Below are 20075 nucleotides of genomic sequence, written 5' to 3' on the forward strand. Positions count from 1 at the left end.
TTTAAGGTTTTATTTTTATTTTATGTGTATGAGTGTATTGCCTGCATGCATGTAAGTGCTCCTCTGTTGTGCAGTGCCCACAGAGGTCAGAAAAGGGTGTTGGATCCCCTAGAACTGGAGTTACGGATGGTTGTTAGCTGCCTTGTGGGTGCTGAGAACGGAACCCAGGCCCTCTACAAGAGCAACCAGTTCTCTTAGCGTCTGAGCCATCTCTCCAGCCCTGAGTGTGACTTTTTTACTGAGGTGGGAGGATTGCTTGTGAGTTACAGACCAGCCTGGGCTACAGAGTGAGGACTAGTTAAAAACAAAAACAAACAAACAAACAAAAAACCACAACAAAACAAAGCAAAAGCAAAAAGAGATTTTCCCTAAGTGACCTCTACAGCATGCATGCGCCCCCAGCAAAGTGCCTGAATAGCTTTCATGTCAAGCTAAGGTAATTAAATGTCTTGCTGTATTTGAGTAATAACTAACTCTGCTGTGTCACAGGATAGTTGATCTATTTTAGGGCCCTTGTTAGGTTAATAATTTGTTTAACAGTTGATTTTCATTTTCCCTTGCTTTCCATAGTCTCCTGGTACCTGCAGGCCTCGGGAGCACTCACGGCTTTTGAGGACTGATTTGAATTCTTTGTCTCCTTTTGTTTGTTGACCCCCTTGGTTCTAAAGCTGTACTAATGTGTGCTATGGCTGACTCCCAGTTGTCTGTGGTGTGTGGGGTGTGACCAATAAGGGATTGGGGATAAATGTCTATGCTGGCATTTTCTTTGAAACCACTTCTTATTGTGGTCCGGATCCACTGCCATAGTCTGCCAGTTGACGACAGGACTTGTGAAGTCCAGTGTCATTGAGTTCAGGGTATCCAGGTACAAGTCTCACATGGACTGTGATGGAAAAGTACCGTGTCAGCTTTTCCTGGCTCTTTTAAGCTCAACTTCAGAGCCATGCTTTGTCCCTCTGGAAGGCATGCCCAGTTTGACGTGTTCAGGTCCTTACATGTAGTCAAGCATCTAGTTTTGGGGAAAGGGGACATTTGGTAGCATTGGGAGGCTCCTGGCCTGTCTTTTGTGTACCCCTTAGGTATGCGAGTCCTCTTCATGTCCATAAAAACCTAAGCAAATGCTTTCAAAAATTATTAAATTTTCAGGGGCCTGGAGAGATGGCTCAGTGGTTAAGAGCACTGACTGAAGAGGACTTGGGTTCGATTCCCAGCACCCACATGGTGGCTTTGAACCATCTTTAACTTCAGTTCCAGGGGAATCCGAAGCCCTCTTCTGACCTCCGCAGCATTGCATGACACGAGTGCAGTCACATACATGCAGGTGATACACTCACACATAAAATAAAAATAATAAAATATTAAAAAATTATTAAATTTTCCTCAAGCATCATTTGTTGCATTGCCCATAGTCTGAATGAATGCTGGGTGGCGTCTTGGGTGCTTTTGATTTCCTATTTGTTGTGTGGTGGTGGTGGGGTATTTGTTATTATATAACCCCTTACCCAAATCTGAGGGCCTCAGAAGAGGAGGTATTCTAAAGATTGGGGTCAGTCATGCATGATGGTGCACATCTTTAATTCCAGCACTCAGGAGGCAGGCAGATTCTCTTAGAATTTGAGGCTAGCCAGAGCCACATAGTGAGACCCTATCTCAAAACAAAAGGAAACAAACAAGAATTGGGGTCACCTGAGCTTGGAGGTATAGGCCTGTAATCCCAGCTATGTGGGAGGAGGGCTGCATAGCAAGCTCCTGGTGACTCTAGGCAACTTAGCAAGACCTGTCACAAAGACCTGAGGCTGGTGTTGTAACTTAGGTGTTAAGAGTTGTGTGGCACATGCAGACTTCTGGGGTTACTATCCTTGGGGGCCATCGCCCACTCTTTGACAGAATCATGTGAGTTCCTTTGGGCCTACTTTCTTGATACACCCAGGTTTCACTCTGCTTCTCCTCTCCCTGTACCTGGGCTTAACCCCTTCCTGACTCCTCCACTCTCTCCCCACCCCTGCCATATACACATTCACTGTCTCACAGTGATCTGTGAATTCCTGGTAAGAAGCTCTTTGGATTGATCTTTAGGAATTCTGCATGAAAATATTGTACTCACCCTTGGAATTTTTAAAAATGTTTTATTTTATTATTTATAGTTATTTATGTGTATTACCCACATATGTGTAAGTGTCCTGCAGAGAAAAGAGGCTGTCGGATCCCCTGGAACTGGAGTGACAGATGGTTGTTAGCTGCCATGTGGGTGCCGAGAATTGAACCCGGATCTTCTGCAAGAGCAGCCAGTGCTCTTAATCACAGCGCCATCTCTCCAGCCTCAGCTCTTGGAATTTTTTAGGGTTATAATTTAGTCACATGTCCCAAAGGGCCTGCAGGTGGGTAACATGAGTCTTTCTGTAGGCCCACTATTCCCAATGTGTCAGCCAGGAGGTTGTAGAGAGGGCCGTTTACTCTTTCTTCACTTTCAGACCCAACGCCTAAAGAAAAGTACATGTGTTATAGATATGCATTAGCATCCAGAGGGCCTGCCATGATTTTCTAGGTTTTGTGTCCCAGAATAAAGAACTGGACAAGAAACAAAAGGATAGAAGTATAAATAGAGGTAGTTTAACAAGAAGGAGAAAGGTGGGGCTGGAGAGATGGCTCAGTGGTTAAGAGCACTGTCTGCTCTTGCCAAGGACCCAGGTTCAGTTTCAGTACCCACATGGCAGCTAAGGACCATCTGTAACTCCAGTTCTAGGAGATCCAGTGCCCTCTTCTGACCTCTGTGGGCATTGCACATACATGGAGGCAAAATACTCATACATATAAAAAATAAGTTTAAAAACAGAAAGAAAAAAGAAAGAGAAAGGCATTCTCAAGAATAGAAGTGGGCCCTCTGGCCAGGGAAGGTTAGGGGCCCAAATGGCTGGCAGTGCTGTGCCTTTAGGGTCCTTCACGTAGGGCCCGCCCTCTGCCTCCTTTGTGTGTTACACACTTTGCTCAGCACAACCTGTCCTTTGTGAGCAGCTGTGGTGCGGAGGGGTTTGTCTTCTTCCTGTCAACAGGTTCCTTTCATAAGTTAATCTTGATACCGCTTAGTCCAGGGCCTCAGGAACAGGATTGGAGTTGCTTTTAGATCTCTAACTAGGACTGTGCTGAGGCACAGGTACCCACAGGCCAGGACCCATGAGGCTAGCTCCCAAGCATCCCACAGTGCTCTCCAAGCCACCCCTTTGAAAGCTCCATTCAGGAGCAGTATGCTTGCTCCTTGCCATTTAGAAATTGCAACTCCACTGTATGCGTTTATTTATGTAGTGTTTTCCCCATAGACTCTGAGAACCTCAGACCTAGCCATCACATGTTCTCACAGCAGATCCTATGGTGTAGATGATCATTCAAGATAGATAAAGTCTCTGACACAGAATCTCTTTGATGTTTGTGGGTGGAGAAAATCATCGTCAACGTTCTTAATAAAAAGACTGTCACAGTAACAATGGCTGTGTTTCATACTGCTGGGAGCCAGGGGGAGGTCACATGCATTGCTTAAAATAAACCATGCTATGGTCCTGTTCTCCGGCCTCTGGGCTATTTCATAGGGTGGATGATGCAACTTTCATTTGAGCGGATCCAATGCGGGCCAGGCCCTGCTGTGTGCCTGCATGGGGAGCGCCTTTGAAGTCTTGAGGGAGGAAGCATTGTAAATTAAGTCCAGTTAGTACTTTATTTTCCTTTCCGTTTATTATTTCAAACAAGTAAATCAGGGCCTTACCAGCCCTAGGCGGTCTTGGCTTCCTCCCAAGTGGCTTCCCTAACAGCAGTGGGTCTCATCATGGGGAAGCAGGCTGAGAAGGGGGGGCTCAGGTATGCAATCAGGGCTTCTGTGGTGAATGGAGGGTCCCCAGTGGGTGGGGATAAATCCATCACCTAGCCTCTGTGAACTCTGTGAAATCTGTATTTAAAGGTTTAAGAGGATAAAGAGGATGGATTGTGTTGAAGGGTCATGTGAACAAAGGATTGAGGAAGGTAGGACATGATGGGTATGTGGGGAGCAATTTGGGGAGGAGAGGAGTTGTGAGGGGGCTGAGGGGACAAGGCCAGGTGGTGGAAGTGCTATACATAGACACAGACTTTAGTGAGCAGTAGGGACATGGTGGGAGTATTGTAGGCAGGAGAATGAAGTGCAGCTTTGTTCAGAGAGTGTATTAGTTACTTTCTGCTGCTATGATAATATCACGACCAAGGTGATTCCAGGGGGATAAGAGTCCATGATGGCTGGGGAGGCATGGCAGTAGTCAGCTGGAGCACAGAGAGCAAACAGGAAGTGGGACAAAGCTATGAACTCCCAAAGCCCACCCAGTGACACGCTTCCTCCAGCCAGGCCCATACCTCCTAAACCTTCATGAACAGTGCCACCACTGGGGATGAAGTGTTCAAGTACTTGAGCCTATGGGGGACATTTCTCATTCAAACCACCACAGTGAGCATTTGTTTAGTACATATCCCAGTCTAGCTCCGTGTGTACAGACCGAGGCACTCTCTGCCCTTGGGGTGCTTTCCATCTAGGAGTATCATGACACACAGTTGGGCTTCTAGTTTCAACACAAGATAATAAAGTCAGAGCTGTTGTTTCACAGTGCTGGGAAGACAGGGAAGATTTGCCTCCTTTGTGGCCATGGGATATTTCCTAGAGGAGGAATGCCTGAATTGCTTCTTGGAAATGCGGAGTTAACTAGAAGGGGTATAGAGAAGAATGTCCTGGGCAGGGCAGAGCCTAAGCAGAGACATGGGGCTCTGATGATGCAGACACCCTGGCAATTTGATGCTCTAAGCAGGTGGTAAGGGCTTAGTGGGACTGTCCTTTGTTCCCTGTGGCACTGTGAAAGCCTCCAGTCTTGACCTTCCTCAGATGTGTCTTCCACACAGCAGCCAAAGCGCACACATGTAACAACACATTTCAATTGCTTGGCTTTTCTGGTTTCAAAGCTTCAGTGGTTCCCATGGGTTAGAGGACAAATCTCTCTCCACCCGGCCTTCATCCAGATTCTTAGCCCGCTGCTCTGCTCCTCTCTCTTGGCATTTCTCAGCGAGAACATTCCATGTGTAGGGTCCACACATGTTGTCCCCTCCCTCCTTGCCACCTGGCTCACCCTCCACACCCCATTACTAATGAAGGTGTATGGCTTACTTCCTCCAGGGTCCACCTCTGACTCCTCTCATGAGTTCTGTCTCGGATTACTCTTTCTCCTATAGATCTTGGTTTCTGTCTTTCTCACTGCTCAGTACACTGCTTTCCAGTCATCTGCATGGCTACACTTGTCCCATAAGAGTTCCTAAAGGGCCTTAAGTTTCCCAGTTATGACTCTGGGATCTTTGCTGGAGGTGGTGAGTGACTGGACATAGGGTGCTGTATTAGTTACTTTTCTTACTGCTGTGATAAAATGCTTGACAAAGTTGACTTAAGGAAGGGTTCACTTTGCCCCCCAGTTTCATGTACATACATCATGGTGGGAAAATCACAGCAGCAGGAGATTGAGGCAGCTGGTCACATTGCATCTACAATCAGGAAGCAGAGAGAGATGAATGCTGTGCACAGCTCACTTTCTCTGTATTCAGTCTAGAACTCCTGCCATGGAAGGGTGCCACACACATGTAGAGTAGTCTTTTTAGAATTCAGGATGACAAAGTGACTTCAACAGATGCAGATAGCTTTATTAGCTCTGAAGGACAAGCAGCCTTCCCTTGGGAATGGAGGCTGTGTGTTGGGGTTGGGGTCTGGGATTTATAGGTGGATCCAGAAAATCCCAGAAAGGAGGTCGTGCCTTCCTAGAATCCTAGAAGGTGGGTGCCTTCTTGGGTGTTGGCTTCTCCTTCCTGGGATCTGGGAAGGAGAGATGGGGATTTCTGATAGGGGAACCAGGTATCTTCTGCTAGGTGGCTGGTAAGGAACCAGATCTTCAAGGAAGCTGATAAGGAACTAGATGTCTCTTGATAAGGAACCAGATGTCTAGGCTAGAGGCCATATGTTTCGAAATGGATGTGTCTCCCTCCTGGAGGGCGGAGGTAGGGTGGACAGGTGATCAGTTTCTTTGGTCATTGTCAGGTGGATTTTCCTTCAGGTCTTCCGACCTCAATTAATATAATCTGGGTAATCCCTCAAAGGCCTGCTCAGAGGCTTGTCTCCTAGGTGATTTTTAAAGCCTGTCAAGCTGGCAATCAGTACTAACTATCACAGGTAACTCTCAAGAGTTAGGGTCTTTCTTCCTCACTGTAAGAAACCCAGCTCTGAGACCATCCCTCCCTAGCTCACGCTCTCCTCTTCCTCCATGCTTTGTTGACTGACTAAATGTGGGGTGAATGGTTTTGTTTAAATGAAAGATGAATCCTTAGTTTACCAGTTCTTATAACATGGGGTTTCTAGCTTGACTTAAAGGGAAATATGCTGGCCATAAAATAGTGATTTTTATCTCCATGGAAACAAAAACAAAGCTGGCCACTAAACTTGGCTGGATGGTCTAGCCTCTAGTCAATCTTGCTAGACCTTGTCCCAAGTTAGCATCTTCTGTGAACATGTGTTTCAGTATTTGTAAAACATGGGATGGAATTTTTTCTGGCTCATTCCACTAAAAGGAAAATGTAAATTATCTTTTAGGCCAAACCTAGTATTGGACAATTGTCAAAATACTACAATTAAATGATTAAATGAGAGAAAATATTTTTCTGGGAGTGTTGGGTGTGGCAGGAATGTGCTTGCCATCTTTCCTTAAACACATCACTTACTCATTTGCCTCATTTGTTATTTTTATCATTAGGCTTCATCTCGTCCTCCCCCACTCCACAGTTTCTACAACTGACCAAAACTTCTCTGAGCTCATTAAATGAACATAACTCTGTTACCAAGTTACCAATAAGGAAGAAACTTGTCATTGAATTTGGGTTAGTGCTTAGACCTGGGGCTTTCCCCTGGGATTTTTTTTTTTTTTTTTTTTTTTTGTTTTTTAAAAAAAATCCTTTTTGATCATGTTTAGACCCCTTACCCTATCTGTGCCACCATATAGTGCCCTCACTGGATTTCATGCATTCTGTCTAATATGTTAAGGTCTATTTATTTAAGATTGTGTCCCCAAATATCCCTCAGTGTGAATTCATCCATTGGGTCCTGGTCAACCTATCTAGCATCATTTCCTTACAAGCAAATCTCCCTCACCAGCAGTGATCAGATGCCAATAGTTCCTCAGGGAAGGTAGGGTAATATGATATTATATAATTTAACTTTTAAAGAATATCATAGTATTTACATCATTTCTACTCTGCCTCTGCCTCCAGAGTGCTGGGATTAAAGGCATGCGTCACCACACCTGGCTTTCTCCTGGGATTTTTATCATTAATAATCCATTTTATGAGGCCAGTAAGATGGCCCAGTGGGTAAAAGTGCTTGCCATATAATTGTACCCAATGGCCTGAGTTTGATCGCTAGTACCCTTGTAAAGGTGGGAGGAGAGAACTGGCTCCCAAAAGTTGTCTCTGATCTCCACTTGTACACTACAGCATATATGTGTCTGTGCACGCACACACACACACACACAATTGTGAAAAGCTTTATTACATTTTATTTACTTTTATCTTATGTATATGAGTATACTGCCTGCATGTGTGTAAGTACACCTGTGTTATGCAGTGCCCTTGGAGATCAGAAGAGGAGGATGGATTCCCCTGGAACTGGAGTTAAGGGTTGGGGCTTAGCTACCTTGTGGGTGCTGGGAATTGACACCAGGTCCTCTGTAAGAGCAGCCAGTGCTCTTAACTGCTGAGAATCTCTCCAGCCCCATGAGAACCTTCTTACATTAAGGTTGTTCCCCACCTACCATCTGTGCCATTGCTGTTTTCTTGTGTGTGTGCTAAAAAAACACGGACGCTCAGTCTGTAAAGTGGAGTTTTTAACTCCATGTCTAGATAACTTTAAAACTTTTTTTCTCTTATGTGTCGTAGACTGGCCTGGAACACACTAGGTAGTTGAGGATGGCCATAAGATCCCAATCCTCCTGCCTCCACCTCCTTAATGCTGGGGTTGCAGGTGTGCACACCATGCTCAATTTATGATCCAGCCCTGGGCTTTGTGCATGCTAGGCAAGCACTGTACTACCTGAGCCGCACCCTAGCCCTGCTGTTGAATTTGTCTCACGTAGAAAGCTGTATACTGAACCTCTAAGGACAGACAAAAAGAACTTAGAGAAGGTCTGGGGAATACCCAACATTTTTTACTTTGGGGACAGCTTCAAGGGGGCCAGTGTTCAGTGTTAGGAATCTTTCCAATGATCATTTATCCAGAATTAATGATTAACACAGAAGGCTTAGTCAGGAAGGCTAGACCTCTGGATTCTAAACAGTATAGCCAAACCAGAGATGCCATTGCTACTGAAGAAAATAGGTCATTCTTGATAGTCCTGCAGCCAGGGGTCACTGTATAGTGTATTTTACATTTGGAGATGACCATTTGGAGATGCCCTGCAGAAGCCCAGCCTTCTGCTCTGAGCCTTGTATTGACAAGTCACCTGTGCCTCTCTTTGGCTGTAGATGGAGGTCACAGTTCTATGTAACCTGCTGTGGTTGTGACAGCCTTGGAAGAAAGAGGCCCCTAAAGTTGGACAATGTTATTACTAACTCATCACTCCTTGTTTTGAAGAAATACATAGGAATTTCTGTTGTGTAAATAACTGTAACTGCTTTAATTTCTTCACATGTACACAGGGTGACATTTTCCCAGATACTTGAGATAGCATCATGAACTCTGTCTGTCCTCATTTCTCAAGTTCATTTGCTTCTCTTTGTTTTGAGTCACTCAGATAGAACTGGAATGTCAGGTCGCTGCTGTCTTGCACCCCATACCTGTTTGTGTGCAGCTCAGTTAATCCAGTTTAGGATTGGGGCTGAACATGGGATGGGAAATGAGACAGAAAGCAAACAGGTTTTGGTTTGCATCCTGTGTTACATCTGCATGGTTTAGTGTTGGACTTTGCAAAGATGGTGCATGTTGCTGTACCACTATACTGGGACCACCAGCCACCACTGGTTTGGGCTGTCCTGATCAAGTGCAGTGTGTATGGCCCGACACATGTTGGTGGGAGGGTGTGAGGTGGGGCCAGCCAAGATGGTTGATGTAAACCAAACAGCTCCTCCTGCATCTAATTTTTCCTCAGGGTCCATGGAAGGAGTTACATTTTCAGTTTGACCAACACAGACTAACAAAGTTAACATAGTAACTTTGATTGAAATGATCTCTCTTCCTTCTATTTAAGATCCAGCAGTGGGAGCAGAATCTGGAAAAATTCCACATGGATCTGTTCAGGATGCGCTGCTATCTGGCAAGCTTACAAGGCGGAGAGTTACCAAACCCCAAGAGTCTCCTCGCTGCTGCCAGCCGCCCATCCAAGCTGGCGCTCGGCAGGCTGGGTGTCTTGTCTGTTTCATCTTTTCATGCTCTGGTGAGTTCCTGAAGAGGGCTGCTTCAGTGGTTTGCACAGAGGCTCACCCCTGCTGGTCCCTCAGCTGGAAATTAGCTTCAAAACTGATGAGGGTCACAGAAGCTGGGGACTGGGCAGGAGAGGAGGCGGTAGTCTGCAGTTCATCGGCTGCTTAATTCCGGGAGTCTAGCTATTAGTTGGCAGTTACTCCATATCCATTCTTGCTTGTTTGTCCTTCCTCATACTGGTGGGAAGGTGGCTCCCTGAGGAGTCACCAGTGGGTGAAAAAGAAGAAGATGGGTTAAATATTGTTTCACCTGGGGCTGGGGTGATAGCTCAGTAAAGTGGTGCAAGGCGACCATAAGAACCTAAGAACCACATTAAAAGAAAAAAGTAGCCAGGCCTGGTGACATGTGCCTTTAGTCCCAGCACTTGGGAGGCAGAGGCAGGCAGATCTCTGTGAGATCGAGACCACCCTGGTCTGTATAGCGAGTTCTAGGTCAGCTGGGACTACAGGAAGACCCTGTCTCAAAAAAAGAGCCAGACGTAATTGTGTGTGCTTGTAATTCCAGCACTGGGGAGGTGGAGACAGGAGGATCCTTGGGAGCTCAATGGCCAGCCAGTCTACTCCAGTTGGAGAGCTCCAGGCCAATGAGAGAACCCATCTCAGAAAAATAGAGATGAAGGGCTGGGGAGATGGCTCAGTGGTTAAAGCTCTTTCTGCTCAAGCAGGAAGACAGAAGTTCAGATCCCAAGAACCCATATAAATGCTGCCTGCCTATAATGCTGTCCTTTGGAAGGTGAATCCCCAGAGCAAGCTGACTAGGGAGACTAGCTATATCAGTGAGCTTTAGGTTTGACAGAGAGGGCCTTCCTCAAAGAACAAAGTAGAAGAGGGATGGAGGAAGATTCCAGGCATTAACTGCAGGTCTCCACACATACCTGTCCACACACATGTGAATACATATATACATACATGCACATTCCACAAACACACAAGAGAAGAAAAAGATTTAAATACAGACAAGGTGGCTGGAAACCGATGAATGGCACTAGAGGTCAACCTCTGGTCTCCCACGCACCTGCCCACACATGCACCCGTATGCACACATACACAGTAAATAAATAATGGTTGCTTGGTGTGTACTGCTGAGAGCCCCATGGGTAGAATCTGAAATTGTTCCCAGCGTCTGTGTTGAACTGGCTCAGCTTGAGGGGCCTTGGTGGCTTTGGTGATTCTGCTGCCCACTACAGGGGTGGGGATCTGAATGCTGGAACTTGACCTGTGCTGTCTAGGTCAGAGACATATGTGTGGAGGCTGCATTTCCGACATATGAACTATGCGGCGTCTTCTGCTGCTAATCAGAATGCATTTGCAACAGGGCTGACTATGGTACACAGACACTTTGATGGGCTTTGAGATGTTTTTCACTGCGTTTCGCATTAGGTGTGTTCTAGAGATGACTCAGCTCTGAGGAAAAGGACACTCTCCCTTACCCAGCGGGGGAGGAGCAAGAAGGGCATATTCTCCTCATTGAAAGGACTGGACACCCTCGCAAGAAAAGGGAAGGAGAAGAGAGCTTCAGTAACTCAGGTAAGTTCTCAACCCGGGAGGAACGGGAGGCCGCGTGACCTTCATGATACCTCCACTTCCAGCGTGCTGCAAGCTATAAATGTTCATTGTCTGTTAAGGGTGAAGTCAAAATTAGTTCAAAGCAGTCTAGGCTCATCAGGGACTTTTGTCTCCAAGTGAAATATACAGTTGACTCAGTTTTCCTTGGCATGTCCCGAAAGGCGGGCACACCTGTACAACACTTAGGAACACGAGAAATAATAATTATTGTAAAACAGGGCTAGGGGTATGGCTCGACTGGTGGAGTGTTTGCTTAGTATCCCCAAAGCCCTGGGTTTGATCCCCTCCACTGCATAATCTGGGAATGGTGATGCACACTTCAAATCCCAGAGTTTGGAGGTTGAGACAGGAGGATTAGTAGTTCAAGGTCATCCTCAGTGAGTTTCAGGTTAGTCTGAGGTAGAGACTGTCTCAGAAAGAAGAAAGAGAAGTGTCAGATAATGAAGCTCCAGCTGAGCTTGCCTAGAAAGCACAAGAAGAAGGCGTCAGATCCCCTGGAACTGGAGTTACGGGCAGGTGTTAGCTGCCATGTGGGTGGGCACTGGGAATCGAACCTGGGTCCTCTGCAAGAGCAATCAATGCTCTTAACTACTGAGCCATCTCTCCAGCCCCCCATCTAGATTTTATGTAAAAATAAATGCAGAAAAGTAATGATGATCCAAGGAAATGTAACTAGATTGTACTGATAGTGTTGGCGTCCATTGATGATGTAAGGTACTGGATTCTACTGATAGTGCTAGATTCTATTGACAATGTAGTGCTAGATTCTATTGATGATATATAGTGCTAGAGTCCATCAATGACATTAATTTTTTCCAATATTCTGTCCACATTAAAAAAACTGTGATTGATTTTGGTGGTGTTTCCAACACTCTGTTTCCTGTCTTCTGAAGTGAGTGCTTGGTTAAAAAAATCAACTTCAAGAAGATTCAGGATGGCTTGACTAATGTGTGACATCATAGAAAAGTAAAATGTCAATATAGGAGGAAAGGCAGAAACCTTGACTATTAGAACACATTGTGAAATGAAGATCTTCTAAAATGTTATCCAACTTTAGTCTTTAGAACTAAAATGTGTGGATGTGACCATTGCAGAGCATTTCATTAGTCTCTTTCCTCTCTCCTGTCTGTCAGATATTTGATTCCAGTGGCAGCCATGGATGTCCTGGAACTCAACTACCTCAGAACTCCACCCACTCAAGTGAGGTAACCATGGCTGTACAGGGCAGCCTTCTTCTTTTACATTGGTGAGGCAGGCACCAAGTTAAGTAAGAAATGCTAGTTCAGAGTCTTTACATGAACCTGTTTATAAAAAACAAGTTTGGATTTAAAAATGGTCCCTACTAAGTGAGCTAAGTGGTGTTCACTAAATGCTAAGTATTTTGGGAGGCTTTTACACTTATGACATAACTATCTTAAAATCAGTGCTGAGTAGATGAGTGGGAACAGCATCTCGTTCCTCAGCAGTGCTTGCCGTCTTTTGAAGGTTAGTGAATCCCAAGTTGCCACTCCCTCTTATGACCCTCAAGGTCATACAAATAGTGCGTGCCATGCTGTGTATGGACAACCTCTGCCTCTCCAGGTGCCCTCAGTGGAGTTGAGTCCTGTCACTCTCTAGTCTCCAGAGTTGCTTCTGACTGGATAGATTTTCAAGACTGTTTCTGAATGAATTCAGGAGTTGGGTGGACTGCTTGGGTATGCTTATATCTCCTCTCTGTGCCCCTTCCAAACTTGCTTTCTTCTCTTAAAGCTACAGTTCATGTCATCGATCAGTTTCTCCAACTTTTCCTTCATTGAACTGTTTTCTCTCTCTGTATATATTTTGTTGAAATTTTGTGCATTTCATATAATGCATATTAATCATATTTAGATCTTCTCACCAGCTGCACCTCCCCATAGCCTCCCCAGTGGATTTCATGAATTCTGTCTCATATGTTAAGGCCAATATGTTAAGGTCTTGATAGAGTCAAGTTTGTGTACCCAGATGTCCCTTGGTTCATCCACTGGAGCCTGTTCAGCCTATCTAGCATCACTCCCTTAAAGAAGATCAACACTTCCTCACCCAGCAGTTATCAGCTGCCAGTAGTTCCTTGGCTCATGTTGGGACCTCCTGCCCATTTCTCCAGTTTTGTGCTAGGTTTTGTCTGATCGAGTTTGCCTTGGTCTTGTACATGCTGTCACCATTGCTGTAAGTTCTCATGGGCAAGTTCCCAGAGGCCTAGTAGACTCTGTTTCCTTGTGGTCATGAACCACTCAAGCTCTTACAATCTTCCTATCCCCTCTTCCACAATAATACCTATGTGCTGAGTGGGTGAGGTTTAATATAGAGTCCTATCCAGGGATAGGCACTCTTAAAATCTCTTATTCTCTACACTTTGGCCAGTTGTGGTTGGTCCTCTCTGTTCATCACCTTCTGTTGCGTAAGGAAGCTTCACTGGGTGAGAGTTGCGAGATGCATTGGTATTATCTCTACCTCCTGTTCCACTGTATTCTGCAAGCCTTAGGTGTAGAGGTTCCATTGTAGATGTGTCCCCTAGGGCTGGACATCTCACAAACACTTATTCTCTGTGCGTAACCAGTTGTGGAACAATATAGACCGAAAAAATTGTGTTTTCTTTATTTTTAACAAAGTTTGCTCTGTTTATTGAAGTTCAACAGATACTGATTGACACGGACAAAACTAGTGTGCTTTTTCAGAGACCGGAATTATTCTTAACATATTGATGGGAATAATTCAATGAATTGGAAATTTAGTTTGAAAAATACTGAGGACTAGCAGAATGTTAGACACTGTGGAAGGTCCTGCAAGAAGGGAGTGAGGGGCTCTCTGGTGGTGCTCATCACAGGCAGTTATGCACTCTGCCTCCGCGTGAGTGAGGGTGGCTACAGTCTTCTTAGTGTGCCATTGCTGTTGCTGAAACTGCTCCTGGGCGGCATCTAGGCCTCAAGCTCCCTGCCTCTTGTGGGATGAGGGCTCAACAGGTTAGATAATCCTGTGACCAGAACCATGTTTGCCCTTGCCTACCAAGATCCAGGGCTGCTAAGGGCAGGCTATGGGGATGGGTGGCTTGGACTAGGAAGCCACGACTGTGAGGTTGCTTGTGCATTGTGCTTACTTCTTGCAAGCTCTGACAAGCCATAAGGGGACAAGGGAGCCACATCTAAACCTTTTCTATGAATGATGCCATCAGCGTGTTCATAATGTCCCTTCCTTGCCCTTTTCTTTCTGTTAACTGTCCTCCAGGGACTGAGTCAGTCGTATGGTCAATGTGTCACCAAGACTTGTCTTATTCTTACTGTATCCTACCTTGTGCCGTCATGTGGCATGTGAGGGGTTTTGTGTGTGTGTGTGTGTGTGTGTGTGTGTGTGTGTGGTGTTGTATCTTACAGAAGAGCTTGTCACTATGACTCTTGGTTGTGTGGTGTGTAAGTGTTCCCATGATTATATATATTCTAAACCTACCACCCTGCCAAAGATACAGTACTTGCTTGTTTATTAATGAATAATTTATATTAGGTGTAGTCCCTTAATGGTTGAGAACTGTTGGATCCACAATAAAATGCCAGTGTTTTCTGCCTGTACCTCTCTCAGCGTTATATAGCAATTGGAAATTCTTAGTTTAAAATGTTAAGGGATGAGATCATCAAAGCATTTTCTCTTAAGACTAATGGAATTCATTTGACATGAATTTTACTAGAAGAGTCAACACTGTGAGAATGAAGTTTAATGTTTATTTAAATTGGGTTCAAGTTTATACATCATATTCCAATTGAAGCCGCATGTCCCACCAAGTGATAAAAGAAAAGATTAAGATATTACTAGGTCTGTTTTTTGAAGTATGGATATATAAGCAGCTATTCCTGTTTGTTTCTTCAAGTTTTATTTTATTTTTAATTTTGTGCCTGTGTGTATATCTATCTCTGGATATATACACTTAGGTGTAAGTGCCCACAGAAGACAGAGGCATTGGAAGCCCTGAAGCTGGAGTTACAAGGGGGCTGTGAGTTCCGTGCCTTGGGTGCTGGGAATTGAACTTGGGTCCTTTGTAAGAGCAGCAAATGCTCTTAACTGCTGAGCAGTCTCTCTAGCCCCTTCCAGGTTTCATATCAGGATGAATGAGGTCTCGTGCAGGGATGTAGAAGACATGTCATTTGTGTGTTGGACTCTTTTGCTGGTACATCTTTATGTTCTGTGTCACAGCATAAGTAGCTAGGTTCAAATTGAACTAAGCCTGAACTAAGGATGATCTTTGTATATTAAAAAATATCTTTGGGAACTTAAAATTCTGCCTGTAGCTGGATGAATAATTACTATTATTATTTCACTAGTTTTCTTCTGTTAATCACTCCTGGAGAATATTTGTAGCTCACAAGCCATCTATTTTTATATAGTAAGTCCATCATGTCCACTGCCATCACACAGAAAGGCTGTTGTGAGGGAGGGGCCACACTCCTTTTTAAATATTCCATCATAATTGGTGTGTCTGTGACGGTTCAACAGTGATTCACCCCAGTTGGAAATCTGTTAGTGCTGGAGGAAAGCCAGTCTTCTTAGAGCTTTTTTAAAGGACACCTTGGCTAGCCCCAAATGTAAGCTTTTCAGAGCCTCCTTGATGAGTAATAATGAGTCTTAACAATGTTTGGCAGGAGGTGTTTGTTATGGAGATGTGTCCACAAATCCCTCACCGAGTTGGGGTGGTAGCTACATCTAAACGCCATAGCAGAGCTCAGAGCCATGGCAGCCCCTGGCCTTGGCCCTGGCTTCTGGAAAACCGGCTGGGGTGTCCTGACTTTCTGTAGAGTAAATGATGAATGAAGTATTGTCACATTAGTTATTAATTACAAACTGAAAAAACAACAACAAACTGATATTGGTTTCTCAAATGGAAAATGTGAATGAAGCGACCGACTGATGACCACAGCAGTCTGTTTAAATAGAATGCTAGTCTGGAACCCTCCACAGCACATGTACGTGCACATATATAAAACATGTATATGTTGTCTCTATCCAATCAGAGCTTTGTCTTTCCTTCCTGTCAACTGATGTTTGGGCAGCAACCCAAGAGGGAAGTAAACAGGGCATCCTCCATGATGCTGTGTGGTGATGAAAAGCCAGAACAGATCACCCCTTTTGTGCTGCCCCCTCATCTCACTTGCTAATAGACTTTCCTTTTAGGGGCACCTGGGGCGGTGTGGGCCCGCTTGTGACAGACGACTGTGATTTTGCTACTCACTTCCCTTCAGCGATCCAAGCAATAATTACAAGCCACTCGATCCAAAAGCATCTGCTGGGAGAATGCTCAGGGTTTCCATTCTCCCTGTGACATACTGAGCATAAGTAATTTGACATGTGGTTTGGGGACCATTAGTGTAATAATAATAATAAATGCCTCTGTGGAAGTTGCCCTAGCAAGAGAGCTAGCGCAATTTGTAAATGCTAACGGGCTAGTAGTGTGTTGTGGCTATGGCAAGAGTTCATTGATGCTCTAAGTTCCTAGATGGCCAGGAGGAGCTGGGCTACATACAATAGGAGGCGTTCTCTCCCACCACTACCTGTCCCCCTCCTGGGTTCCTCAAGGTTTAGGAACAAGGGGTGATCCTCACACAGTTCTGGATGGTGGCTATCACTGGACTGTGTGGATTATACCTGGTTACAGTCCACTGGTATTGTCCAGGCTGACCTCAGAAACTCCACAGTGTCTTTCAAATGCCATTCTTCCTTTGTGAAGCTGGTACTTGTGGTGATCTCTCTTAAGGTGACGGAAGTGTGGGAACAGGTGGTAACCAGGCTGTCTGGCAAGGCAGAGATTTGACCCTGACCTTCCAGTTGTATATGTTTGCTCCTTCTTTTGTGTCCTCCAGGAGCTGTGAGCCTTGAACAGGCAGCTAGCTGGAAATTACTTTTTTGGCTGGGAGAGGCAAGTTTGAGTAAAGGTAGCAAGCAGGGTATGCAGCATTCTTGACAGAGGCAGCCAACCATGGGACTTTGGCTGACTTTAAAAGAGTATTTCAGGGGGTGGGCATGGTGGTGCACGCCTTTAATCCCAGCAGAGGTAGGTGGATCTCTGTGAGTTCGAGGCCAGCCTGGTCTACAGAGTGAGTTCCAGGCCAACTGGCCAGCTGGGGCTACAGGGAGACCCTGTCTCAAAAATGCAAAAAAAAAAAAAAAGAGTACTTTAAGATAGTGTCTTTGAAAAGGATATGCAGGGAAGAATTTTCCAGATGGCTCAGTTTTTTTGGCATTTATTTTCAAAATTTTTCTATCTCTTTCATGAAAGGACTGTGGGAGAATAGTTTGTCTGGCTTACTGAAGCTAAAGCATGTGTATTTTCAGCTTGGATAACATTGACCCTTTCTGAAGAAATCAGTCCAGCCTTTTCTTCAGAAGGATAAAGCTCAAAATAACCTAGAAGATCTGTAAGCACCAAGTAGATAATTTTTTTCTGTTTCTAATTAGTTCATTGTACGTTCTTTGACTTCATTGAATAATCAAGTTTTTCCTTTATTATATTGTAGTGTGTGGGGTGTGTGTGTGTGTGTGAGATACAACAAAAGCAACATCTATTTTTTCATTGTAGAGGGGGATGTTAGGGTCTCTTGAGAGGGTCTGAGTCATTGATGGCCATGGCTTTGACGGCGTCATCTGTCATTCAGTTCCATCTTAGGTCAACAGTATAGACTCAGGAAATGAGCCCCTCAGAGAAGGTATCAGTTCAAAGCCACACTTAATTGAATATAATGGGATCATTTCTTGTGTCCTTTCTTTTATCCCTCCATTTAGTTCATACGTTTGCTTTGTCTAAGACTTGTTTTCTTTTAATGATCAGGTAATCCTAGTCCTCAAACTTGGGGCTATTAAGATTCCGACACTATAAAAGCAAATCCGAATCAGATGCAAGTGGACAGCCTTGACCTCCTTACTTGGTTGGGTGTGACTCTGGTGGTATCCAGCTCCACAGCACCCAGGTGCTGGTTGTATTCTGGGTGTGAAGCTCTGTGTTGAGGGCTGGGGAAGACTTTGGATGAGGAAGAAAAAACTTCTGCATCCGTTCCTCCTGTCACTCAAAGTGGGTGCATGGCAGACCCCAAAGTGACCCTCTGTGAGCGAGACTGTGCAAAGCATGGTGTCAGGAACTTAGCAAACTAGACTCCTCTGACCAGTGATTTTAGCACTGGAGCTGGGGAGACAGACAGGGAAAGGAACTTGACATGATCGGAAGTCTGGAGGCAGGGCAGAGTACCCCACATTTTAGGGGAGTGTGAGGTAAGCCAATTTCTTCAAATAGAACTTGGTTTGTGTAGTAGAATTATGGAAAAGAATCTGAACTGTTAAGTCATGTCTATTTGGAGGCAAGTTAACTGGTAGGGTGGCATTTATGTGATGTGTACTGGTGAGGAGACCCCGTTCATACCCAGGCTTTAGTGGTCAGCTCTCTACAATACCAGAGGTACTAGTTGGGTAAACTCAAGAAATCTTTCTGCACTATTTTTCTTACCTAGTAAGTAGAGGCTCATGACACTGAGAGGGTGGTTGTGAGTGAACTGGCTATAGGGCAGGAGTTTATTTCATATGACCTGGTGTGATGTGGTCTCCTGACAATATGAAGGACAACCAGGGATGGGAAGGAGCTGGCAGGCATGGCATGGAGTAACTTTGAATTTCTCAGGATCCTCACTTACCTGTCCTTCATCAGCCATGGTTTTCAAGTCCTGTTTTCTTCTTGAAGCATAGAGTTAAGATGCCTTGTAGTGGTTACCATCATTGGTCTTCCAGACCCCCCCCCCCCCGGTGTTTTACTCCACAGTGCCCTCTGCTGGGCTTTGAGTTTGATTCTCACTGTGCCCTGTTTCAGAGGTGGGGTCTGCACCAGTAAGACAGCACCCTTTTTAGTCTCATTTTTTTGGAGGAGAGTCATCTTCTTTACTCTGTCCATTGCTAATATCATCCCCAAACACCTTTAAGTCAATTGCACACACAGAAACAGTGCTTAATAGGGAAGCTAGCACATAGATACCATCTCAGTACTGAGGATAACACCCTTCTAACTCCGCACCTGGGTGAAATCACTGCCTGAGATGTAACTGGGAGAATGGACCAAAGAAAGCCATTACTCATGTGACAGGCCCTTTTGGTGGTGTCCTGGTGGCTGCCTGGCATCCTAGGCTCCCAGCATCAGCTCCTGTCTCTTTTCCTTTCTCCTTGGCACATGAGAAGACATCAATTCTGCTGTGATCAATTTTCCAGGAAAATGTGCTGACATTGACAGATCCCAAACTGTCACTTCAGTGTTGAGTACTACATTTTCAAACACATGACACAGAAAGATGGATTCTTCCCTTGCCCTGCCCAAGCCTGTTCTTTGGAACATTTTTATTACATCTGGTCTGCTTTAGAGCTTTTGTTTTGTGTTTAAACACATGCATAGACTTAACAGTAAAGCGACCTATCAATGGTAACTGTATAGTGGGCGTTGTACCCATTAATGTGAATGTATTGAATCCATGTCGTGCTTTCTGGTTTGCAGGGCATTTTCACATATGTGATCTCCTTTGCTCACAAAAGCTTGTCTTGTAAATTAATAGACACAAGTGCAATAACAGTGCTCCCGTTACAAAATAGTAGCAGAGGCTAAGCAAATTAAATGTTTTGCCCAGGCCACTCTTTGCTGGTTCAGTGGTAAAGTCTGTGGCCTTTTAACATCACATCCCCCCAACTTTTGTTCTCCACCATACTGCTGCAAAGACCCAGCTAGAGAAAACAACATTTGAGCTGCTCAGTACATATTTACTATATTGGTTATAAATCCAAGATGTGTAGGCTAACATGAAGTCATCGAAAACTATGGTGGTGAAATTTAGGGAACTAAACTAGTTCCGAAAAACTCCTGAAGGTTTATTTGAGTGATCTCCTGACAGACTGGCCACATGTGGCAGCAGAAAGCTAGAGAGATGTCCCCTGGACCAGAGGTTAGTTCCTAAAGTAGAAACAAGAGAAAGGAG

The 20075-nt window shown here is 44.8% G+C and overlaps 1 protein-coding gene across 4 annotated transcripts in view; it reads left to right on the top strand.

The window, feature by feature from the left end:
- Tiam2 (T cell lymphoma invasion and metastasis 2) overlaps positions 1-20075 on the top strand; it is a 144583-nt gene that overhangs the window by 50672 nt on the left and 73836 nt on the right. For 3 of the 4 annotated variants that reach the window (XM_029566656.1, XM_008839396.3, XM_029566653.1), the window contains 3 exons: positions 9279-9464; positions 10891-11037; positions 12210-12281. In XM_029566656.1, the coding sequence (XP_029422516.1) occupies positions 9279-9464; positions 10891-11037; positions 12210-12281 (405 nt within the window). The remainder of the gene's footprint in view (positions 1-9278; positions 9465-10890; positions 11038-12209; positions 12282-20075) is intronic. The other variant, XM_029566659.1, reaches the window with a different exon arrangement.

This window comes from Nannospalax galili, unplaced genomic scaffold, assembly GCF_000622305.1.
Source record: "Nannospalax galili isolate Female #2095 unplaced genomic scaffold, S.galili_v1.0 scaffold211, whole genome shotgun sequence".
Taxonomy (NCBI): Eukaryota; Metazoa; Chordata; class Mammalia; order Rodentia; family Spalacidae; genus Nannospalax; species Nannospalax galili.